We start from the raw sequence: 26588 nt of genomic DNA on the forward strand, positions 1-26588 counted from the left end.
ACAAGCAGAGGTAGGAGTCGACCTAGTAGCTCATTGGGGGTCAGAAGGAAGAGTGAAGTGAAGAAGAAACGCGCATCTCCCTCTATGAAAATAGCGGATGCAATTAGCAAGATTGCTGAAACAAATATTTCTGAGGCCGAGCGTGGAAATGAGGTCATTTCACAAGGAGAAGCTAGAAGGTTGGAAGAAGAAGCGCGTGCTTATGAAATTTCAATTAGGGGAGTCCTGTCTCACCTGAAAACAGTTCCTGAAGTTGTCAGTGATCCCGATTTCTTTAGACGGTGCACACAACTCCTTATGGAACGGCCGGAGGCACGGGAAATGTATGCAGCTTTGAAGGATCAGAAGGAACAACTTCTACCTATTTTGGAGTTTTACACTAGGGATTTATGACTTGCTTATTATATTAGACAATTCCATATGTGTATGTTTTATGTGACCAGTGAATTGTTATATGAATCAGACAACTCTGTAACTTTTATAAATGTTTCGTAATTTCTACGTAGGAATTCTAAACTTTATGTGTATGTGCACAGGATAAAACGAATATGGATGATGAAATTAAACATGTGGAAGAGCATGCTAAGGGACAAAAAAAAAGGGTTAACAAAGTTGCAGCATTGGTTGGTGCATACGCTACTTTGAACTTGTGTAAGGAGCCTCGGCATACAAGTGCTTATACAGGCTGCATATGGGTAAGGGATGTTTTAGATGGCAACTCCAGTCGTTGTTATAACATGTTTAGGATGGAACGGGATGTGTTCTTAAGTCTGGTGGAACAATTGCAACAACATGGTCTAAAAGAAACTAAAAATATAGGGATACATGAATCAGTTGCAATGTTTTTACATACCGTTGGGCATGCACTTAGTAGTAGAATCTAGAATGCAGCAAGAAAGATTTCAACATTCAGGGGAGACAATTAGCAGACATTTTCATAATGTCCTAATGGCATGCTGTAGACTTGCCATGTCTAATATCAAACCAAAAGATCCAACATTCCGGCATGTTCATACAAAAATTCGGTTTGGTAAATACTGGCCTTTTTTTAAACATGCTATTGGAGCAATTGATGGCACACATGTTTCCTGCGTTGTCAGTGCAACAGATCAAACTAAATTTATCTCTAGGAAAGGAACAGTGTCACAAAATGTTATGGCGGTTTGTGATTGGGACATGTGTTTTACTTTTGTCTTGGCCGGATGGGAAGGTAGCGCACATGATGCTCGGATATTTGATCATGCCCTCACAACTCCTTCAATGAACTTTCCCCATCCACCTGAAGGTATTTTTTTATTTCCTACATTTTTTTTATATTTAGCTTAACAATAGAAACATAATTTACAATAATTTCATTTTTTATATAGGAAAATATTATTTGGTGGATGCTGGATACCCAACACCGAATGGATATCTCGGCCCATACAGACGAGAGCGTTACCATTTGCCTGATTTTCGAAGGACATCTGGGTTTGAAAATGACAATGAGATCTTTAATTATTTCCATTCAAGTTTAAGGAGTACAATTGAAAGAACTTTCGGAGTTTGGAAAAAAAAGTTCGCAATCTTACAAAACATGCCATCCTATGATTTTGAAACACAAGTTAAAATCGTTTGTGCAACGATGGCTATACATAATTTTATTAGAACGACATCTATTACTGATCCTGGATTCGTTCAGTTGGAAGAAGAAGGTACTTATGCAGAAGATGATGATGATGGGGTTAGATTTTCACGTATACATTCATCAATTCAATCTTCATCTTACATGGCTCAGGTTCGTGATAGCATAAGAGACGAACTTGTTAATTCAATACGAGGATAGTAGTCATGTCTTATTTATTTCCTTTTGTCATAGATTGTAATATGTAGTTAAAAACAAAACCTATTACAAATGCTTTGTATCGATGCATCATCTTAATGATTATGACACTTCTTTATTTATATTTCTCTTATTAATATTATACCTTATATTCTCAAGCTAATTATTACTTATTTGAATAATTAATAAATTATTTTAAGACGTGTTTATTCTATTTTATCAAACAATATCATCCCATTTTATATTTATAATCTTCATGAAAAATACATGACTTTCTGGTTGCAACAAAATAATTCATCTTCTCTAAAAATATTTTTCACTCTTATATTTTATGAATATATATGTGTGGTGACAATTAATTAATTAATTGTATTAAATATCAGAGGTTATTATACATGTAGTATGTTATTACAAAAAATAGTTGTGAAAAAATGTTATGGGATTTCACGTTTACAATCTTTAAACAAAATTAATATTTTTCTGTTATAAAAAAAATCATTTTTCTATAAACATATTTAATATTATGTTTTATAAATATATGAACACATATTAATTATGTATTAATTATATTATCTTATATATTATTAATTATGTTAGTAAAAATTATTTTATTAACAATTTTATTTCTTCAAATCAAAATAAATCATAAAATCTATCCTTTATATAATTATCATATTAACTTATATCCTTTTTGGTAATTTCCACATGTAAAAAGCACTTCTGGTAATAACTATCCAAACACTCTCACTTCTCAGAATCACTTTTTCTCAGAATCTATTCTCCACAAAATCTATTCTCCACAGAATCTATTCTCCAGAATCACTTTTCCAAACCACGGTTTGGTTTCATCCAAACACACCCTTAATAGAGATTGACAAATTTCTTTTCAACATATTTATAGAGACGGCAACTCTTGTATTTTTTCACTTAGCAAAACTTATTCATTATAGTAATGATATTTTTTGTATCCTTGATCACCTTCACCCCTTTTTTTTTTAAGGGGTAGCAAGTGGTGAAGGTTTTAGTGTTTGCTGTTTTACATAGATTTTTGGAAAAATTGCAATCAGGTCCTACTTTAGATAATTAAATACAAAATGTTCTTTTAAAATTCTTAAATTATTTTGAAGTCCCAATAGACCTCATTACAAGAGATTTTATTTGCTTAATTATCAAATTGTACTTATCTTCTTTTTTTTAAAGTACGTATTGACAATTGAAAGTGCAGTCATTAACAACTTAAGATGTAACGACTAACAATTATCATAATAGCTATTGATAATTTATGCATTACATTTTTGTGATGCACTGAGAAAATGTATTGTTAATACCAACTGTGATAGTTGTTAATCATTATACCTTAAGTTGTTAATAACTACTATTTTAGTTGTTAATGTATTTTTTTTTAAAAAAGAACAATTTGATAATTCAACAAATAAAATCTCTTACAATGAGGTCCTTTGAGATTTCAAAATAATTTGATAATTTTAAGAGATCTTTTGTATTTAATTCTCTTAGTTGCAATTTTATTACAATTTTTCCTAGATTTTTTCAAGGTAACGGTGTCCCGTGCTTGTTTAAAAAATCGACTCACAGTCGCCACATGGTTTCATGACATGTACTTTAAATTTTAATTTTAAAAATTTGAAATTTGGTGGCGACGCAAAAGCCCGCAATTTGATTAATTTAGCATAGAGAGGAAAGCAGCTCCGTTTTCTCCACACACCTTGGGTGGTTGGCTTGGTATTTTCATTTTCTTCCTCAGCTTTCTCTGAAAGCAAGCATATCCTTGTTATTTGCTAGACTAGACTCTTCCTGAACAGCTTTTAATTCGTCTGAGTGCTCGCTAACCCCAGCCCTCGTTTTGCAAGATCTTGTTCCGTGAAATCTTTGTTCTTACTTGATAATCCTCTTGGCTTTGGTTCGTGAGCTGCTCTTGCAGCCTCATCAATTTTCTTCCAGAGGTTGATCCGTTCTTAGTCTGCTTTATGGTGGAAATTTGAACTCTTAACTGCCTTTTGGGAGGTTAGCAGATCGGTTTTAATGGTGCTCGGAGATACTAGGCGCATTCTGTTTATTTCTCTGCTGCTTTTTGCGTGTCTCGTCTTTGTCTTTGCTTATAAGATTTTGTAACTGCTGATAGAAACACGGAAGAGAATTCATGAGACTGAGAACTTGTATTTGAGGGTTATTTTGTTTCCGGTTGCAAAGTCAAGCATTTCAACTTAATTGAAGTCATATTTTTTTTGCTTTCCTGGGGGGAAAATTATTCGAAATCGAAACATTTCTATTTCTGGCTTTATCAGCAGCCGGCATTCCAGTAAAATAAAAGATCTGTTTGTGCAATACTTCCTGCATTTCCAAAATAACGAAGAGGGAGTTTGAAGCTTGAAAACTTCTCAACTTTTCAAATCGGGAAAGTCTATTTTTGGGCTAGGTTTACTCGAAGGTCTTATTGCTTGGGTCCTTGAATTACCTAGTGGGGTATGGCTGTGTCATATTGATGATTTTGATTTTTTCAGCTTCAAAAGAGGCGGAACGTGTCCATGAAGACTTTGAGTCAGGAGCACTGAGGAGTAAATTCTGTATCTCGGGCTATGGTCCCCTCTATTATCTATTTATGTTTATCTGATCAAGTCATTGAATGGGACCCTCTTAGTGTTTAAATGGATATGTTCGTTGAAAAGTGAACTTCTAAAAAATCTCTCTTTATCCCATTGAAGTTGCCACTGGTAACCATTCTTGGTGTTGGCAAAGGAAAATGTCTCAAACATCTAGGGTCCCACCTGCCATTCAATCTATCAAATCAATTTCGTCTGAGTTCAAGTTGACAGGCAATGCAACCCCTAATATTCTGGGAAAAAGTCCAAATGTTAAACCGGGAAGCACTGATGTAGTAGCATCAGGTAGTCCTGAAAATGGTGCGATAGGAAAGAAGGTTTCCGAGGTACTTCAGGACTGTGCTGGTGACATGGATTTCGTCAATGAGGACTCGCCATATGGTGGAAAAAATACATCACTAGAAAGTAGGCACTCAAGTGGTGATGAAGAAGTTGATCCTTTACCTCTGCCCCTTTCTTCAATCTCAAAATCTTTCTGGGAACGCAGGTGGAGTGATACAACACCTTATGCTTCAAACATGGTACTCTACGCTCCTAATTCCAAATTTTGTCCCTGAGCTTTGAGTTTGGTTAATGACTCTTGTGATGTGCTTTCTCAGTTAGATAAATAGCTTCATCATTGTTGGAGAATGTCTAAGTCTATAAATTTTTGCAATCTCAATTTTTTTAATTGGAAGTTTCAGCCTTGAACTTACGTTTTGGTAATCAATAATCAATAACTAATTTATGCCTGTTTCTGATTAAAGGATTAAATACGCACAGACTGAGCCACACACGATTTGCTAGCTAAAGAAGATATTGGAGGTCATGCCCTGTTTTAATAATTAACTTGTATTAAAAATTGTGTTATTTATAGTATTATTGATATTGATTATAGATGGTTTTTATTGCTTGTGAGCTCTCTCTCACAAATTTCTATGAGCTTAGACTAATCATATGGGTTAAGCTATTTTTATCTTTCCTATGGTATGTATGTATTATAAATATTTTTTGGGGGAGGGGTCATGCTTCTGAAGTCATAAGCGGCTGGACTATCAGTTGAAGAACATCTAAGATACTGAGGTTGAATAGTTGATGTGAGGATGTGAAAAGGATATGCTTAAAATAGGGTCTATTTGCTTTCTGACAAAAACCTTATTTTGCTCTTTGAATGATCGTGCCATTATCAATTTAGTATCCTAAATTCTTAAAGACATGGATGTCTGGATATGAAAGCATCGGATTCATAGTTCAGAACATGGTAGGAATGGAATGGGTTGAAAAACAAAGCTACATCCAGGCTTTAGGATAAATGGGTCACAAAATAATTGACAATCTTTTAGTTCCTCTGACATATGCTGTGGCTTCTTAGTCCTAATGTTCAATTGGACTGGTGCTTTGCAGAATGTTAGGAATGAAAATGAGCTGATAGGGAACGATGAATTTTTTATTTTTATTTTTCCTTGAACTGTAGGAACAGGATTTAGTTAAGCAAACTAAAGGAAAACCAGTGAAGGAAACATTTCTTCTTTTCATTGACTTGATTTGCTTTATGTTTCATCTGCATAGAAATTATTGGAGAAGATTATCAGTACATGGAAATTTGGACATTCCTCCAGCGTCAATTTAAAGCATCCATAACTTTCTTCTCTTTATTTTCATTAACATGGTTGTCTGTTGAATGTATTATACTGGATGATGGGTATAAATTCATGAACGCCTTTGATGGTTTTCTTCGTAAGATTATTATAAATTATAAATTGTAATTATAGTTATAATTATAAGTTATAAACGCTTTGAAAGCAGAAATGGCCATGTAAGTCACTTTTACAACAGTTTGAAGAGTTCGTACAAGTTAACAAAATATATTAAATATATGAAATATCTCTCTTACATTCTAAGTTCAATATTTCAGAAGCTCCAGTCATGGTTTCAACTTCCAAATGGAAATTGGGAGTTGGGGAAAATGTTATCAATTTCTGGAACTGAATCTGTTATTTCACTGCCTGATGGGAAGGTAAAATGTTTTTGAAATCTACATATTACGTAATGGTTTTTCTATTGAATGTCTGTTGAAGTGTACTCTTCTCCTTGTTATAGGTTTTAAAAGTGAACAGTGAAAGTTTGGTGCCGGCAAACCCTGATATTCTTGAGGGAGTGGATGATCTAATGCAACTTAGTTATTTAAACGAACCTTCAGTTTTATACAATTTGCAGCATAGATACAATCAAAATATGATTTATGTAAGTTCTTATTTTGAAGTTATAGCTTCATTGTCTCCTCAATATAAGCTGTTGTAACATCTTTATGTCTAAAACTGTGTGATCAGACGAAAGCTGGGCCAATTTTGGTTGCTGTAAATCCCTTTAAGAAAGTTCCTTTATATGGAAATGATTATATCGAAGCATACAAGCGTAAAACAATTGAAAGCCCTCATGTATATGCCATTACAGAGACAGCTATTCAGGAAATGATACGAGGTCACATTTTCTTTTCCCACATGCATACATACATGTATGCATCCGTAAATATAGAATAGATCTTAGCTGTTAGAAACCTCATTTGCTTTAAGCATGTCTAACTCTTATTCTTGCTTTGTTGTCCAGATGAAGTAAATCAATCCATTATCATAAGGTCAGTAAATAGTTAGTTAACAAAATTTTGGTAATTTTAAATATGTACTCTGAGGTCCACCTATTATTATTTGATGAACTAACAGCTTTCTCATCATCTTCTATCTGAAGTTTTTTTCTATTATGTCAATCTTCCTCTTGGCTTTCCACTTTTTTAAACATTCTGAACCCTCCATGTGATATCATTTAATTGTTTATTTTATATTCTGTTTACATTGGGACTTAATTTATGATTTATCCTTACCATATTCAGTGGCGAAAGTGGAGCTGGAAAAACTGAGACAGCAAAGATAGCAATGCAGTACTTGGCTGCTCTGGGAGGTGGAAGTGGAATAGAGTATGAGATATTGAAGACTAATCCAATACTAGAAGCCTTTGGCAATGCGAAGACATTGAGAAATGACAACTCAAGTCGTTTTGTAAGATCCTTATTCGTCATATTAAATCTTTCAGTTTATGTTTCCTCAAGTGTATTGAGTAATGGTTCTCTTCATGTTAAGTTTTGATCTCATTTAATTTATACTGAAAGTTCTCATAATTTGAGCCAACATTTCACAGGGAAAGCTCATTGAGATACACTTCAGTGAGACTGGAAAGATATCGGGTGCTAATATTCAGACATGTTAGTTTACTCCTGAATTTTGTGATTGAAACCATGTGCTTTTGCTTCCCCAAGAAATTTTCAACTAACTATATTGTTAAATGTTTGTATCCACCTGTTGATTGTGATGTTCCCCGCATGACATGCACAGTTTTGCTGGAAAAGGTAACTGTTCATTCTTTTGAGCTGTATCTTTACATGACCATTTGCATTAATCTCATCTTACATCACTAGACACTATTTTGATTTGGTGATTGAGCAGTCTAGAGTAGTCCAATGCAATGAAGGAGAAAGGTCATATCATATATTTTATCAGCTATGTGCTGGAGCACCACCTTCTCTCAGGGGTAATTACTGGCTTTTAGCCTTCACTTTGTTGTATTTGTTGAATATTGTAAATAATGTTTGAGTTCGTTGCTTTTTTTTTTTTTTTTTGGGGTGTGTAACATCAGTTTGAGTTTTTGTTGTCTAGGCATATTATTTGATCATGACCTTGAAGATGATAATGCGATTACTTCAATGTAAAGGATAGCTATCCCTTTTTGAATATGCTACTATTTAATTTAAATTTTAAAAAATCAGAGAAAAATAGTTTAGGAATGCAGAGAGCGGTCAAAGCATTAACTTCTTTGATCTGTATTTTAGTATACAGAACTAGATAAGAGAGTCTAAGGATGTTCTGTTTTACTGCATTCGTCTCATTTTCAATGGTCTTCTTTTCTGGTTTCTTCATTGCTTCACCAGTGCTTTGGGGAATCTGTTATCTAAAAATACTTTCTACAAACCATTGATAACTAGGAGGCAACTTGTTGAAATAATGTAATTACATAGAGGATGTTGGGTATGAGGCTATGCCCCTTTCTTCAGGGCTGTAGGGCTGTATGTATGCTAACTCTTCTTTGACCTGGATTTGGACGGAGTATGGGCTTGGAAGATGCTTTAGGCCCTATCTCATTAATTCTCATGCTCTTCTTGGATAAACTATGACCTTAGTAGGTATATGAATGGGATTGGTGCTTTCATGTTCTAGAAAGCTTATGGCTTTAAGGGAACTGGACTCATGCTCAAGGCTAAATTTGGGTTGATTTCTAGGCGATTGATGTGGGTAGTTTCGATAGTTTCAGGTCTATTGTCATACCACATATCCATCCCTGCATATTGTGACTGCTCTCATGCTGTCCTTGAATGGGTGTTTAAGAATAGAAAGGTCAATTTCTGAACAATATGACATCCTTTGTATTTATTTTGGTGGTAGAAGGATAGCATTTGTAGCATTTTTGGTTGATGAGTCCCAGATAAAATACATTTGATGGCTTTTGGATCAAGTTTGCCTCCGTTAAACATGAACCTTCCTAGCTCTATCAATTATTTCATCTCTATGCAAATCATTTCTCAAAAGTAATTCTCCATGAATCTTTGCTTAGTACCCACCACTTTGCACGATGTTCAATCAGCAATTATTTGTACAGATTTTGACTAGTCCATAAACGCTTGTATCAATCAGCATTTAATTATACATATTAGTGAAGTAATAATAAACTTCAAGACTTCTATGATTAATTATTTTCTGTCACTGTTCTAGTAGAAGTAATATGGATTTTGAACCTGCAAGGGACACTTGACTTCCAAAAATATTTGAAAAAATAAATGAGAACAGTCAAAACGTAATATTATACCATGGCCTTTTATTTCATTATAATTAATTATATATAATTTCTGTTTATTTTCTTGCTTATTTTTCCTTTGTTGTTTTTGTTGGTTCTATAACACAGAGAAGTTGAATCTGCATAGTGCAGAAGACTACAAATATCTCAGGCAGAGTAATTGTTATTTGATATCTGGTGTTAATGACGCAGAGGAATTTAGCATAGTCATGGTACATTTTACTTTCCAACTGTGGCAGATGATTTATCTTCATTAAAATCATTTCATTGATTCTCTTTCTTTTCCCTGGTCAATGTTTTGTTTTGAAACAGTAGTTTGACATGCATATGAATTTATCTTAGTGCCAACAATTTCCAGGAAGCTTTGGATGTTGTCCACATCAGCAAAGAAGACCAGGAGAATGTATTTGCAATGCTTGCTGCAGTACTATGGCTAGGAAACATATCTTTTACTATAATTGATCATGAAAATCATGTTCAAGCTGTAGAAGACGAGGGTAAGGATCCTCTGAAACGTCCGCTCAAAGTATTTGTAGCATAGTGTTTTTGCAGCACAATTGTGTCAATTACCAAAAGAACACCTATTTTCTATTAGAAAATGTGATAGATAAAAAAAAGAATGCATTGGAAACTCCGTCTTATGTGCAGATAAAAAGCAGAATTAGTATAGTATGACTCTTGGAATAACACTGTTAGCTTTTCCACAACAGAAACATTGGCAACGTAGGAAGATTGCCTTAACACAAAGTAATCTTCAGTTCCTTCTCAATCAAATTGTGTTTTTGATGAATTTTAGATTTTTTTTTTTAAAATCCTTTTTGCGGTCTTCAACTTCATTGAACCAAAATAAACTGTTTTGAAGGAGTCACATAGCTAATCACTTTTTCTTGCTTTCATTTTCTATCTTATATCAATTTGGAGGGCAATGAGGGAGTTCCTCAAAAGGTTGATTTAAGGATTTGTAAGCTAATTATTTTGCTATTGAAGCTGCATCAGCTCACTTATGGGTGTATTTTGTTTCGGCTATATCTTCAGCTCTGTTGAACGTCGCCAAATTGATACGCTCTGACATTGGAGATCTTAAATTAACTTTATCGACTCGCAACATGAAAGTTGGTAATGATAATATTGTTCAAAAGTTGAAGCTATCGCAGGTAAAATGGCTACTGTATGAATAATATAACTTTTATATGAAATTATGCCTCTTGGAAATATTACTTTGGAGGAGGAAAGGTCTAGGCATTAGCAATTTGGAAGTTGGATCATAGATATTTATCATGTCCAGCCTCCTTATGCATTCATCAAAACCATCTCTTAGAAGTCCATTGGTGGAACATATTATTAGATGCATGACTCCATTTTCAATATTTTCCTCGATGAAGTGCCTGTCTATTTCAACATGTTTCGTTTTATCATGTTGAATTGGATTGTAAGACACGCTTATAGCTGCCTTGCTATTAGCATAGAGCTTGATGGCCAATTCCACCTCAATCCTTAGATCTTTAAGGAGTTTTTGTAACCACAATCCTTCATAGGTTTCCATGTGTTATGGCTTTGAGTTTAGCTTCTAGACACCACAGACTGTTTCTTGCTCCTCCAGGTTATTAGGTTGCCCTGCATGAAGATACAATACACAGATGTGGATCTTCAATCCTCAAAAATGCCCCCATAATTGGTGTCAGTATATATATCTCTACGTTGGGTTGTTTACCTTTTTTGAAGAATAAGCCCTTTTCTTGGGTATCCTTTGAGTACATAACAATTCTTAACAGAGTCTTAGGTGAGTTTCTTTTGGTGAGTGTGTACGTTGGTTTACTACCAAGCTCACAACAAAGGCAATATCTAGTCTTGTACATGACAAGTATATTAGTTTTCCCACTGAACTCTTATATCTTTCCTTGTCAACAAGCGTGCCTTCTTCTTCCTTTTCCTCCTTCTTTTCTTCTTTTTCTTCATCATCATCTTTGCTTTCCTCTCCCTTCTTTTTCTTCTTTTGTACTGTGATGGGAGTATCAATCAGCTTGCAACCAAGCATTTCAGTTTCTGTTAAGAGATCAAGGTGATCTTTCTTCCATGAGATGCGTATCCCTTTGCTTGACCTGGCAACTTCCATGCCAAGGAAATAGCACTTGGCCTAGATCTTTCTCATCAAATTCAGAGTCTAGGACTTTCCTTAATCTCTATTTCCTCAATGTCATCTCTATTTAGAATCATATCATCTACATAGGCAATTAGTATGGCCCTCTTTCCTTCATTGTGGTTAACAGAGAGTGTGTGATCAGATTGGCCCTGCAAATAGTGCTCTTTCTTCAGCAACTTTGAGAATCTATCAAACCATGCTCTGGGGGATTGTTTCAGCCCATAAAGAGATTTTTTAAAGCAGCAAACTTGTTTACTTTTGCCTCTGTTTTCAAAAGTCAGAGGTAGGGTCATATAAACTTTCTCTAGGTCACTATTGAGAAACACATTCTTGATGTCCAAGTGTTGGAGTGGTCAGTTAAAATTTGCAGCTGATGGTGGTAGGACTCTAACTGTGTTGAGCTTTGCAATTGGGGCAAATGTCTTAGTGTAGTCTATGCCATAAGCCTAAGTAAACCCTTTAGTCACTAACTGAACCTTGTATTTATCTAAGGAACTGTCAGGCTTAAACTTCGGTATAAAAACCCATTTGCATCCTACTGGTCTCTTTCCCTGTGGCAAATCAACTGCTTCCCAAGTATTGTTTTTCTCTAGATCTCTAATCTCTTCCATAATAGCCTTCCTCTATTCTAGTATTTCAAGGGTTTCATGGATGTTGCCGGGAATTTTTAGGCATCATGCAAAATGTATAAATAGAATGGATTCCTATTGTTTCCACAATATGTATGGTAACTATATCTTAAATACAGATTGTCCCTCATTAGCTTCCATTCTATATTTTGTCTTATAGGCCATTGATGCTAGAGATGCTTTGGCGAAGTCAATATATGCTTGTCTGTTTGATTGGCTGGTAGTGCAAATAAACAAATCGCTCGCTGTTGGCAAAAGGTGTACAGGCAGATCAATCAGCATTCTAGATATATATGGGTTTGAATCATTTGATGTACGTTTTATTACCCCTTTTTTCCCTTTTTCTTCAAATCTATCTGACCACTCTCCTCTTGTGTGAATATTGACATATAATGTCTTTCTTGATGTTACTCATTAGTCAGTCTATATCTGCAGAGGAATAGTTTTGAGCAGTTCTGTATCAATTATGCAAATGAGAGATTGCAGCAACACTTCAATCGTCATTTATTCAAGTTAGAACAGGAGGTATCTGTGACATGTTTCCTTTGCGTTTATAACATGGAATATTTAGTTATATTTTCTTTTTCTTTTTGAGTTAATTGCAAACAATCAAGTTCATAGAGATACTATTGTTCATTCAACTCTTCAATCGTCATTTATTCAAGATAGAACAAAAGTTATGCATGTCATATTGCATTTCTGTATATACTGTGGAATTACTAATTTGTGAGTGGGTGGATTTGAGTCTATCATCGATAACCTAGTTTCTAAAGATGCAATTGAACATTCATCCTAGCTCTAGGGATACTATTGTAAATTTTCCTTAGCTCAAGGCCTATAAACAGAGGTGCCCATTAGTTGTAAAGCCATGAAGTATTCATTTGATATCTGAATACGTTCTCTTTGCCTTTGCTCTGATCATTTTCTCCCATACCATAATGAATCCAGCTGCTTGAACAAAAGCAAAATGGAATGTAATATATGTGTAGGTCTATACTGCCTTTTTTTTTTTTTTGGGGAGATTCCTGGTTCTTCAAAATCATTCTTTGATCCTGTTATTGGAAATCTTTTCACCTCTCAACTTGCATTGTGCCAAGTCATACTAAGCCTTTTAAAGATATGGTCGCATAATAGCCGGTACTACTTTTGACCTGTATGGTGCTTTGAATAGAAAATAAATAAGAAAAACAAATCATGCTACAAAAATTGAGATAATTTCAAAGCATTCTCTCTACTCTGATATTCTCGTTATTTATCTATTGATAGAACCGAAGCTTGTAACAGTAGGAAATCCATCACTGAACTTAGATTAATTCACAATATTCTTTCTCCAGTAGTGTAGGAAGTTACAACAATAAGTATAATAGAAAACACATTCGGAATTGAAAGATAAAAATGATGAAGAAAGATCTTCCTCCACTCCCATCTGGCATTCAAGGGGCAAGAGCTATTGTCACTACACTCTGTTTACAAAATAAGACCTACCTCTCCCAGGATACACCCACAGCTAATATAAGCCCAAAATGCGAGTCACGATCCCCATTACAGCCCTTTCTAGGTCAGACCCAAAGCAAGGCTAAGGTACTCTAATATGCTCAGTATCTTTATCCAAAACAGAAGGAAATTTGAGGTCAATGCTCTGGACAGCAGAAAGTGATTTTCCTCTTTCATGTATCTTCTACGACCTATCCATTTACATGAAGCACAGACTCTTATGTATTGATATAAATCCCTCGTTTTGACCTAGCATAGTCAATTAACTAAAAATATTTAAATGGGCCAAGATCTTGAATATCAAATATTTGAGACAATTTCTTCTTTAGATCTAATGGTACAGCATCATCAACACCTGCTAAAATATTGTCACCCACATTGATGTTTAAAACATTCTTATAATACAACACTTAAAATGGTACGGTCTACCTGACTTTATTTGTTCCCAATGCTTTTAAACACAACACTTAACGCTGTTCACTAAGCCACGGTACTGGGTTTTGATCGCTAATGCTGTGTTTGGTAGATGGGAATTGAAACTGGGGAAATGGAAACTAAATTGGAATCCATGTTTTGGGTTGTTTGGTGTCCACGAATCTAATTCCTTGTAGAATCCAATTCTGTCAAATTGCCTTGAATCCAATTCCATCGTCCCCCATGGAGCTGGCTAGATTTTTTTTCTCACCTACATCCTTGCTGACTTGGGAGGCCTCAGTGGGACACACACCTTTGACGACCAATGCTCACTAGCTCTACCCATCAGTGACGAGATAGCAATCATGCACCACCTATCAATGATGACACTTCTTCCCTAGATAGTAATGACGATGATCTCAACCCCAACCTGTGACAACCTCTCTCTGTGTGTTAGTCGAACACCAAGATCTTCAAGCAATTGTGGTTGGCATGGCTTTAGAGGATAGCTATTGTTAAAAGACTAGCATTTGCAATGGGGACCATGTGGGTTCGATGACAGTGGCGACAATGGCATTTATGTTTTTGGCCCAAATCTAAAATCCATAGCTGAGGATGAAAGGTTTCCCTCTTAGCAACAATCTATTCTTCAATCTGTCTTCTATCTCCTTCATCTTCGATCTTGGTTTCTGTTCTTAGTTCTATTTTTGTGTTTTAGTTTCAGGCCCAGATCTGAAATCCTTAGCCAACGATTATGAAGCACCTGTGGCAGTCTATAGTTCTTTTGATTTCTTCTTTCGATTTCTACAAACCATCATGTTTTTTGTTCATGTTTTCATGAGCTTCTGTGATGTTTTCTGGCAATGATGTCTTTGTTGTTATCTGGCGGTGATGATATCAGTATCTTTTCTAGCAATATTATGGAGAAGATGAGGTCTTGTTTTGTTTTTTCCCTTTTAAATGAAGGCTATTATAGTCATTTGATATGATAATATATATATTAAAGAAAAAAATGTACAAAATTCCATTGTCATACCAAACATACTTTTAGAATCCAATTCTATTCTCTTGCCTATTCCAGTTCTGATTCTTATTCCAATTCCATCAAAAACCACTCCATCATATCAAACGGGGCCTAAATGCTTGAGCTAATCCAATTGATTGGATTTTGAGGAAAAAAGGGCTCCTTTACGAAGAGCATGTCTGAGATGCTGTGATTTTATTCTCCAGTATACGGTTTAATACTTATCAGCAGCCTCCAAAATGGCATTTGAATCATAGAATTAACTCTTCTAAAAGCTTCCATCTAAAATGAAGATCTGTCTTTGAAAATGTGTAATGCTTACATCTTAAAGCTAAACATTCGAGACATTCGAATATACATGTGAACTGGTACATTCTTATTCCAGGAATACATCCAAGATGGCATTGACTGGGCAAAAATTGAATTTGATGATAACCAAGACTGCCTCAATCTTTTTGAACAGGTATAGTTGTACAGCCCCCCCCCCCCCCGGGGGTGCTATCTGTAACATGCTTTTCAATTGGAATTTGGATTTATAGGAAATATGGTCTTGAAACCCCTCATGTATAGAGAGATGCACGTGCATAGTAAATGGCTAAACTTCATTGTGGAAACAGCACTAAGTTTGCTTACCAGAGAACTTCTGTCATTCATGGTTGATACTCAAATTTGAATGTATTTTTTCTCAACTTTTGATATGTGCAGAAACCACTGGGATTACTATCTCTGTTAGATGAAGAGTCCACATTCCCTAATGGCACAGATCTGACATTTGCTAACAAGCTTAAGCAGCATTTGAATTCTAATTCATGTTTCAGAGGAGAGCGAGACAAGGCTTTTACTGCGTGTCACTATGCTGGGGAGGTATTCATCTTGTTAGGCTCATAATACTGTATTGGTTCCTGTTTGTCTCTCTGACAAAGGAGCTCATAAATATCCATAAGATATCAAAATATGATTTTCATTATAGTAACATTACATTTGACTTGGTTTAGCCTCTACAATATGACACTGCTGTGTTTTTGGAGTGTATGAGCGAGTAAATTAGATGCTTTCCTTAAAGATTTTTAACTAGCGTATTTTCTGTTGAATCTATTTACGTTAATGGAAGGTATTTTAGTTCCAAAAAATTTAAAATTCAACTAAAGAGTAGAACAACATTTTGGTTCTGGGAGTTCCCTTATATTTTGAAATTAGAGAGAAGAGAAGGTCCATGTAATTTTAGTTAAATTCAATGAATTTTTATCTAATTTACTCTATATAAATTGTAAGCATCATGCTAGAAGCTTAGAATTGAATCAAGTGTGCAATAGCCATAATTTTGATTTGGCTTCATGTTAAGTCCAATACTATATCGCAAAACCAAAGGGGCTACGTATTAGTTTTCTCAGCTGAATGTTTAATTGTTCCATTTGTTCCTTTCCTCAGGTCACATACGACACAACTGGATTTCTAGAAAAAAACAGGGACCTATTACACTTGGATTCCATTCAACTTCTATCGTCATGCAGGTGTGATCTTCCTCAGATATTTGCATCCTTTATGCTCACTCAGTCTGAGAAGCCTGTTGTCGGTCCCTTACACAAATCAGGTGGAGCTGATTCCCAAAAGCTGAGTGTTGCGACAAAGTTCAAGGTACTTCACCAAAACTGAAATTCTAAAAAGTTTCAGCTTTAATGACATGTTCTGAAACTTAGGCAAATTATTGCTCTAGTTTCTTTTGTCTTTAAATTAATACATATGTTGGAATATCTGGTATGCTATTTGAAGAATTTTAGAAAATAGTGACATATTTCTTATTTTATTTCAAAACGGATGTTACAATTAGGGTCACAGAAAATGAGCAATCAATCCTTCACATAAACAGAAATAAAGGGCCAAGAATATCAAGAAACATGAAAGGGGATAATGGGCAAAGAATATTGGCCAATCAAGTGTCGCTTAAAAAGAAATAAACATGCAACATAAAGCCTCATAAACCCTGAAAAAAATGGGAATAAAATATTTAACTTTACTACAGAATAAAGTAGGGTTAAGGTGCAAAAATACCCACCATTTTTTTCCCAAAAATGTGCCAGACACCATATACTTTCCTCAAGTACAAATTTACCCATGAATGTTCAAATGTGGAGCAAAAGTAACACTGTCGTTGATCCCAGTAATTTTGACCATTAGAGAAAGAGATTTTTACTGAAAATGCTAACATGGATGCATATGGCCATAATAATATCCTAGTTGGCAGTAGAAGAAAAAGGTAAAAATAAAAATAATGCCAGCTAATATTAATATATTAATTTAAAAAAATTTTAAAATTTATGGATTTCCATTAATGCCCTTCTCACTTTCCTTACCCTTCCTCCATCTCTCCTGATCCCTCACCTTTCCTCCTTATCTCCCCATATTCTTCTAATTCTGGAGACTATGGTGGCATCCCCCACCAATAGCAGTGACGGTGAAGGTCGTCGATGATGATGACAAAGTCCCAACAACGACGATGTGACCAAAGATACCCTGATCTCACTCAATTTTTTGACCTAACTACCCATTTTCTTCACATACTGGTGCCTATAGTGACAGGCGGGCGGTAGCAAGTTGTAAACGATGACGATGAAGTCTAGATGATGATAATGTGGTTAGAGATACCTAGATGATGCTCAATGTTTTGATGCTCTTCCCTAGTCATAGCCTCAGGCGAAAATCAAATGCCACAAGACACTTGTTGAAGTCTAGATGATGTCGCTGAGAGTGCTTGCCAGAGAAGAAGGTAGTGAGATCTGGGTATTTTGAGCAAATAACGCAGTTGGTTGTTTGATTTTTATTTTTTTTTGGAGTAAAAATTTTTTTGTTTGGGTTAAAATCTGGTTGGGTATTGGGGAAAATTTTTTTTTGGGTATTTTGAATGGAAGAAGCTACCCGGTAATGCTAGATGAGCTTCACTTCAGTTCTTCCGTCTTCAGTTCTTCAATCTTGATTATGCTTCAGCAGGGTTGATTGCCAAACTTTTTTGTTCTTCAATTCTTCATTTTCTTTTAAATTTTATTTTTCTATTTGAATTTAATTAGGACTTGATCTGACTTTGTTGATATGGGATGATTTTTTATTTGATTTGTTGATTGTTGATATGGCTTGATCTCTGATCATGCAATGTGTTGCTGGTTTGAAGATGGTTATGTTGGGATCGTTGATCGATGAAGAAGATGAGGGTGTTTTTGAGAAAGTAGAGGATTATGCTGACTTGGATACCAGCATGATCTAAAGTGATGGATGTTGGGCTTGGGTAATGGAATTGTCATTTTTGCTCCACTTGTGAAAATTCATGGGTAAATTTTGTACATGAGAAAAGTATATGGTGCTTGGCGCACTTTTCAAAGAAGTTGGTAGATTTTTTTGCACCACCTTAACCCAATAACGTACCGTGTTTCTGTCCAAGAATCATAGGATTCCATGCTGTTCTGCTTGCTCAAACCATGCAATATATTTCAGTTACTGCTGTAAAAGGGAGGGGGAAAGAATTACTGGGCCACCACCATATCAAATGAATCTTATGATGCTGGTTACCTTGAAGGAGTGAAACTTTTGACCTATCAACCAAGATGCTACACAATTTAATTCTTACAATTAAATCAGTTCCCATTGCTTGTCAGTTTGTTTTGCATGTTTTATTGCAAGAGCTGTGCATAAGACTGTTTTATTCTCTGCTTTTATTCAGTGAATATATTTAGATGTGCTGTGCTATATTCAAGATGAATAAGATACATCTTCTCCCAAAATCCCACATACTCCTTTGCCTGTTCTATTTTCATTTTTGCCCTAGTGCACTCTTAGTATTCATAGGGAATTCTTAGAAGTAGGGGATCTTATTTGTTTTTGGTATTATGTTATTTCTTTTGACATTCAGGGTCAACTGTTCCAATTGATGCAAAGGTTGGAGAGCACCACCCCACATTTTATTCGCTGTATTAAGCCCAATAACCTCCAATCTCCAGGATTATATGAGCAAGATCTTGTGCTACAGCAACTAAAATGTTGTGGGGTACTAGAAGTGGTTCGAATATCAAGATCAGGCTTCCCTACCAGGATGTCTCACCAAAAGTTTGCCAAAAGGTATAAAAGAGAGATTGTATGATATGATAGTTCTTGTCTTTACTATTTCCTTCCCCCTTTCAACTCGTGCCTTATGTTTCTCTTATTGGCTTGGGACTGGTGAATCAGATATGGTTTTCTCCTCCTTGAGGATGTTGCATCTCAGGATCCACTTGGTGTTTCAGTCGCAATTCTTCATCAGTTTAATATTTCGCCTGATATGTATCAAGTTGGTTACACAAAATTATTTTTCCGAACAGGCCAGGTATGTGCATCCTATTAATTGAACTTATGCAAATCGTTTTCAGTTGACGTTGTTTTGGTGTGTATCTAATTAATTGCAGCAGTAGTCTTCATGGCTGTGAAATTCTTTTGGTTGGCATGATCAAATGGAATTGATTGCATTTAATATTCGAAATCGATGTTTATCTCCACGGACTTCTAATTTCTGAGCATTTAGAATCTTAGATGAGTACAGGCAAAGAAATTACTATTAGAAAGTATAATAAATTATTAACGAAAGTGATCCCCTTTTTGGTTTAATTTGCAATTCAAGAATTAGGATCTACTTAATAGAATCCAAACGGATAAGCTTCCCTTTTCTTTTGGCCATTTGAAATGTTGAGCTTCAATGATTAGGATGTGGATGCTTTGAGGTTTCTGGATCAAGTAAAGTCACGTGCCTTTCTTTTTCCTTCTATGTTTTTTTTTTTTTTGGGTAAAATATTTCTTTAAACCTATCAGTCTAGTCACATCTAGCTTCAGCGTAGTCTTGGTAACAATAATATATTTAATGGAATTTTATCTTTTCTTCATGATTGGCATTTTCCTCTCCTCTTTCTGTCTGCCTATATTATTTTTCAGGAAAAATTATCTATAGGTCCCAGGTAAGAAATTAAATACTGAGAGGTCCAATTTATACGTTTTACAGCTTTGATTTGTAAATGGCCCTCGACTTGTAAATATGGAAGCTTAACTTGTAAACATAAATTGTTTAATTTAACTTGTAAATATTAATTTTTTAGGGCATCTCTATATTTAGTTTTCTTTATTGGGACCTATTTCCTATTTTTAAATCAGATCTAAACAGTAAATTGTTGCTTTACTGTGTGGTCATCAAGTTTAATTGTGTGGTTGGCATAACCTAGGGTTGGATTTTTTTTTTATTTGTAATTATATGAAAATAGAGATTAAATATAAGTTAAACTCCTAGAGATAAGTTATAAAGCGCTATAAAAATTTATAACTTCTATTTCCAGAATCCCATTAGATAAAATTTATAATCATTAGGGGCTGCTTGGTCGGCAAAAGTATTTTGGGTTCCTAGGCATTTCGATTGGAATGATGCATTTCCACATCTCGTGCGGGAAACTAATTGATGATTATAAAACATAATCCTATGAGAAGATTGAGATTCTGTTATGACCCTCTCGTGAACAAGACTAAAGACAAGAAAAAACAAGGGAGGGAAGTAATTTGAGATTGATAATACTATTACGTGGAAAAACACTTTACATCCATTGATGAAACAACAATACTTTGTTATACAAATAGACCCACAAGTGAACTGATATAGGAGGGGTACGAATTCAGCTTCAACAGATGACTCAAACAAAAGATACAAACAGCACACGCAGACGATTCTTACGCAAGTCTGCCAATCTTTCGAGGGGATTGGCTCTCTCCACTCCAATACCTAAGCCTGATTCAAATTCCTTTCTGCCTTTCCAACTCGACCAAAGTGAAGATTTGTAGACCCAAAAAGTGACTTTCACTACCCCCAACTCATACCCACCCTCTACTTTTTTCAAAATAGCAAGTCAAACCTCTGCCCAGCAAAAAGTACCTTTGCCTTAACATGTATTTTCCTAGATTTCCAAAAGTGGTCCTAACAGATTCCCATCTTACAAGGTCGAAAGTATTATTTCCTGTCTCTGTCCTAATGCAGTTTCAAAAATATTTTTCCAAATAAGATGTAAATTTATTATAGTAATAAAATAGCTAGTAGAATATAAATAAACAGTAACAAACGAAAAATAATGTAGAATAAATAACAAGCTACAAACTTCAAATTAAAGTTTTGGTTTCGTCCCTTTGTTTCAAAATGAAGTACTGCCTTTCGAGTTTTTAAAATGATGAAATTAAATACTCTTTTGCTTATTTCTTATCTCTGTTCTTGTTGATAGAATGATAGACTGGCGAATGTGTAGGGCAGGGAACCTTTTTTGAGTTTGCCCCGTTCTCAATTTTATGTAGGCGTAAGTAGACATGTGCTGCCAGCTTCACAGAGGAATGCATTTTATGTGCTTTAGATTTGATGTTAAAAATGACCACAACAATTTTAATGCTGTATATTCTTTCTTACGACAATGGTGGTCTCTTGTGTACTCTACGATGTAAGTATCTGAAAAATAAGACATGCCTGCGTTGCATTTAATTAGGATCTTCTTATTCCTTCGAAATCTGCATTGACAGCTCTGTATTTCTTTCTATAAACCTACAGTTATCAGCTGGAGTATGAAAGACAAATAATTACGTTGATCTTATACTATGACTGCAGATTGGAGTGCTTGAAGATACCAGAAATCGTACCCTCAATGGCATTTTACGCGTCCAAAGTTGCTTCAGGGGTCACCAAGCTCGATGTTACCTGAAGGAACTTCGCCGAGCAATCATTACTCTTCAGTCTTGTATTTCCTTATTCACCAAATATTTCTTGTTATTTCATATTCCTTTAAGATATATACATATATATATATATAAAGATGGAAACCGTAATTTCATAACTATTAATACAGTTATTAGGGGAAAGAAAATCAGAGACGAATATGCAGCTTCAATTCAGAGACATCGAGCTGCTGTCCTTATACAGAAGCGGATGAAAGCGGCATTTGTAAGAAGCAGAATGAAGAACACTAATGAAGCTGCAATTGTTATACAATCAAGTAAGAGTTCGAGATTCGTTCAACGCCAATATTCATGCTACCAGTTTTTGTTGGTCGGATTTATGAAGTGCTCATAAAACTGAGGACCATGATTTATTATTGAAATTCTCCACTCGTGAAAATCCAGCTTAGGGGGCACAGCAGGGTGTCCAGATCGGTGAAAGTCTACGTGGGCTATTGCCTGTTAACTTCTGTAAATAATTTATTACCTTATTAATTTGAGCTATATTTGCAGTCATTCGTGGCTGGTTAGTCAGAAGATGCTCAGGGGATTTAGGATCATTGAAATCTGAAGGCGTGAAGGTATCCTCTTTCCCAAAGTTGAGAAACTTAAATAATCTGGTGCAAGTTGGCTTTGCATTTTCCGCCTCAAAGAAATTCATTGTAACTTCAAATTTTATGAACTCCAAAACAGACAAATGAATCGGATGAGGTACTGGTCAAGTCTTCTTTCTTAGCTGAATTACAGCGTCGGGTGCTCAGGGCAGAAGCTTCACTGAGAGAGAAAGAAGAGGAAAATGACATCCTCCACCAACGGCTCCAACAGTATGAGAGCCGTTGGTCTGAGTATGAGTTGAAGATGAAGTCCATGGAAGAAGTGTGGCAAAAGCAGATGAGATCCCTACAGTCCAGCCTCTCTATAGCAAAGAAGAGCCTTGCGATTGATGATTCAGAAAGGAACTCAGATGCATCCGTCAATGCAAGTGATGAAAGAGATTGTGGCTGGGATATAGGAAATAATCATGAATGCCAAGAAAGCAATGGAACAAGATCAATGAGCGCAGGCTTGAGTGTTATAAGTCGATTGGCTGAAGAATTTGAGCAGAGGAGTCAAGTATTTGGTGATGATGCCAAGTTCTTGGTGGAGGTAAAATCTGGTCAAGTTGACGCAAGTTTGAACCCAGACCAGGAGCTCAGAAGGTTGAAGCAAATGTTCGAAGCTTGGAAAAAGGATTATGGTGCAAGACTACGTGAAACTAAGGTCATCTTACATAAGCTTGGAACTGAGGAAGTTGCAGTTGACAAAGTGAAGAAGAAATGGTGGGGAAGAAGGAACAGTACAAGGATTAATTGATTCCCCCCCCCCAGGGGAGGACAAAGATTCTCTCATTTTTGCGTGGGAAATAACAATTTTGAGTCAATGCCAACTGTTCAGTTGATCTAAACAGGCCAAATTAGCTGAAACTATTTTATTACTATTGGAGGGAAGAAAATTACAGTCTAAATCAACTGAACAGTGAAAATTTACTCAAAATAAGGTTGTTCTTTTCCGACTGAGATTGAGAGATGTTTGTTTTTTTGTTTTTTTGTTTTCCCTCCTGGTGGGGGCCGGCCTCGGCGCAGGCACTAACCTGGGGCGTTGTCGGCAACTACGTGTAAAATAGGAAAAGAATACGATAGAAAAGGTGAATTAGTTTCTGTAAACGGGTTAGTTGTTGCTAGCCCTTTTTATTTGAGATTTTTTTCTTTTTTCGTTTGATGAGATCTGAGCAAGAGTTGCAGTAAATTGAGTTGCAGCGTGTCACTTCAATCCCTAGTAGTTTCATGTGCCCAGTGTGAAAGTTGGTATTTTCATAGGGAAGGATTAAATTCACAAATTATTAAGGTGGCATTCAAATTTATTACTCACATAATGCAAACCTTTGTTATTGTTTTTAGGTTAAAGTATGCATTTGGTTTTTTAATTTTGTACAATGTTTTAATTTGGTCTCTTAACTTTAAAAGGTATACATTTGATCCTTTTACTCTAAAATTATTAGGTTTTAATGATGATATTTTGTAATAAATATGGATGTTTTGAAAATTAAATTTAATATGTTACTATTTGAGAATATTTTGTTAATAATTAAGATTTTAATCTCATCATTTTTTTTAAAAAATGAGTTAAAGAACTAAATATATTTTTTAAAGTTAAAGGATTAAATTGAAATATTGTACACAGTTAAAAGACTAAATGTATATTTTAGTTTTTTTTATCTGCTTTAATATGCAACAGATGTATTCAAGGTATTACAAAGTGTTAAATATAAGCAATTTAAATCTTGGTTCGTTTTATTTCGAGGAGAGTATTGAACCCTTATAGTAAACTTTTGTTATTTCAAGGGAGATGAGGATGACATTTTAGCCTAGTTATAAATAACAAGTAATCTCTATGTTTAAGAAACTCTTCTCGATTGTTTAAGAGGATGTCATGGTCCACAATACAACACCTCCTCTCATAAAATCAGGCATGATTCTACAATTTACTCCAATAGACGCCAGATATTAGCATGCATTGCAAATTCCAAGCACCCTTTCCCTTTCCACTTCCTGCATCCATTAATATGATAAGTGAACCGACTTATATTTTAATCATATATGATGAACTTCACGCGACATGGTAAAGGTTTTAATATCGATGTACGATTAAACTACCTCCAAAATAATCGCTCAAATTTTGCTTATTGAATATCTCAATGAAGTATTATTGAATATCTCACCGAGAGGAAGGAAAGGAGAGGAATTTTAATGGAGGGAAGGGAAGGAGAGGAGAGTGAAAGAATTTTAACATTACCTGGTTTGCATTTATAAAAAGGAGGGGAGGAGAAGAGTTTTAATATTACCTTGTTTGGTTCATAAAGAGAGAGGAGGGAAAAATATTTTGACATGGACAATTTTGCCTTATTCAAGATGATTTTTTTTTCAAATTTTATAGAATGTTTAATAAAATAGAATTGTAAATAACATTTAATATATTGGGCAATGCTTATACCAAAATTCTAATATACTTTAAAGCATGAAGTATTATTGAAAAGAAGACTAAAGTAATATTCAACTAACTTGTATTGTATCCTATCTTTAAATGAAATATTTGGTCATACAAAGGAGAAAGCAGCATCTGGAGACAAGAAGAGAAGGATTTAGGGTAGTATAGGGATATTAAACATAAATATGAGCATAATAGTCACAACATGATAAAATATAGCCTTTTCTCTCTAAATCCTCCTCCTAAAATTTGTGTGTTGCCAAACAAGAAGAAATGATTAAAATCATTCCTCCTCCCTCTCTCCCCTCCCCTCCAAATCCCTCGTGCCAAACGCACCGTCAGCAGCAATCAGAAACGGCAAAGCATTCTAAGAATGTCACAGAATCAAAAGAATTCAAATAAAGACAAAGAAACTGCTCAAGGCTTATTTTTCGCTAGTGGAATATAAAACAAGACCTGAAGCACCAACAGGCATGGATCCCATAAAACCATAAACTTCTGAAGGCTTCGGCCCACGGACTCTGGACAACCCAGACCCAATTTTGTCATCTCTATCTTGAAACGACACGGTTTCCCGATGCTGTCAGTTAGAAAGGCTGGGAATTCTTCTAGGACTGTTCACAAAGCGGGCACTTTCCATCTTATAACCTTTGAATCCGAAAACCAGGCAAATTCATGAGTCCCGCAGTTGCTATAAGCAATAGATCAGTCATCAAAGAAAAGAATATGAAGCAAGAAAGAATATAAAATTCCACACGTCTGAGTGAAACTAGGGAATTAACCCAGTCAATACCTTTCATTGGTTAATTATTACCATAGCCATATAACACACTACAGTATAAACTAGAACTGTTCCTGTGCTATGTCACGCTGTCCATACACGATGTTATGAACAAGGTGTTACAATTTAGTCTTCAGCGAGTAAAAGTAAAATAAAAACCATTTTAAGAAGACGTCCAAATTATAAATGAGCACACCTTATGCACAATGCAGCACGAGCTAGATATATTTGTGTTAATCGTGGCCAATCATGGAATTAGTTTTAGTACTTATTGCAGTGATAAGCATCATGGTGCAATCTAAATTATTCAAAATTAGTTTTAATAGTCTAGATTTGAAACTTTCAACTGGTAATTTTTAAATAAAAAATTTCTTTTTTTAAAATACTTACAGTTAAGATATTACATTTATTTTGGCTTATATAGATATTAAAAGAAAAAAAATTTTGAAAAAAATCTGAAATATTAAATCTCGATCGTCCATACTAAGTTTGAATAGTTGAGATTTGATAAATATCATGGTGCTCATCAATACGATGAGCACTGAAACCGCTTCTTGCCATTCATCAAAGATAAAATCTGAGCTTGACTCATTGATACATTTTATTTTTTAGCAATCAAAAGATATATAGGATTAATATCATTATTGTTATTTATAATTTTATCAAATTTTGATTTTGGTATCTATGGTTTTTTAAGGTGAAATAAGGGTATTCTCAAATCGCATTGGACTTGAGACTAATCCCTTTTAGACCTAGAGCGGTTAAAAAATAGCCCTCCCAATAAATGCATTTCTCGAGATTCAAACTTACGTTCTCCTCCTTATGAGGGTGAGGCCGCTACTATCTCAACTAACAAGTTATTGGTGATATCTATGGTTTTAAATCCGGGTTTTTCATCTCTTCAAGTTTTGTCGGAAATGCTAGTTTCTCTATTTTCTTGAACACGTGGAGTTAACAGTAGTGGTAATATTGGTGATGTGATATTAACACGATTTGCTTATTTGGCATGCTGAC

General features: G+C 35.0%; 1 protein-coding gene across 2 annotated transcripts; it reads left to right on the forward strand.

The window, feature by feature from the left end:
- The first annotated feature begins 3525 nt into the window (after positions 1-3525).
- On the forward strand, positions 3526-23712 carry LOC114739844 (myosin-1). 2 transcript variants are annotated; one of them, XM_028927934.1, is made up of 25 exons: positions 3526-3844; positions 4342-4399; positions 4542-4961; positions 6335-6436; positions 6520-6663; positions 6750-6900; positions 7027-7054; positions 7307-7472; positions 7612-7675; positions 7806-7819; positions 7917-8001; positions 9427-9530; positions 9677-9815; positions 10354-10472; positions 12248-12400; positions 12523-12612; positions 15405-15482; positions 15725-15883; positions 16448-16654; positions 18918-19123; positions 19232-19367; positions 21663-21792; positions 21901-22047; positions 22283-22350; positions 22463-23712. In XM_028927934.1, exons 3-25 carry the CDS (start codon positions 4581-4583, stop codon positions 23120-23122), a joined length of 3531 nt encoding a protein of 1176 aa, XP_028783767.1. In that variant the 5' UTR covers positions 3526-3844; positions 4342-4399; positions 4542-4580; the 3' UTR covers positions 23123-23712. The 2 variants fall into 2 exon arrangements, with proteins under 2 accessions (XP_028783767.1, XP_028783766.1); XM_028927933.1 differs by having other exon boundaries at positions 4342-4961.
- The last annotated feature ends 2876 nt before the right edge of the window (positions 23713-26588 follow it).

The sequence above is a fragment of the Neltuma alba genome, unplaced genomic scaffold (genome assembly GCF_004799145.2).
Source record: "Neltuma alba isolate B1F8T4 unplaced genomic scaffold, ASM479914v2 tig00002944_pilon, whole genome shotgun sequence".
Taxonomy (NCBI): domain Eukaryota; kingdom Viridiplantae; phylum Streptophyta; class Magnoliopsida; order Fabales; family Fabaceae; genus Neltuma; species Neltuma alba.

Bases quoted from the DNA above. Each gene is read 5' to 3' on its own strand.
- LOC114739844 (XM_028927933.1), top strand. From the start codon at position 4,581: ATGTCTCAAACATCTAGGGTCCCACCTGCCATTCAATCTATCAAATCA. The intron at 8,002-9,426 runs GTAATTACTGGC...TCTATAACACAG, and splicing joins AGCACCACCTTCTCTCAGGG to AGAAGTTGAATCTGCATAGT. The intron at 16,655-18,917 runs GTACTTCACCAA...TTTGACATTCAG, and splicing joins GTGTTGCGACAAAGTTCAAG to GGTCAACTGTTCCAATTGAT.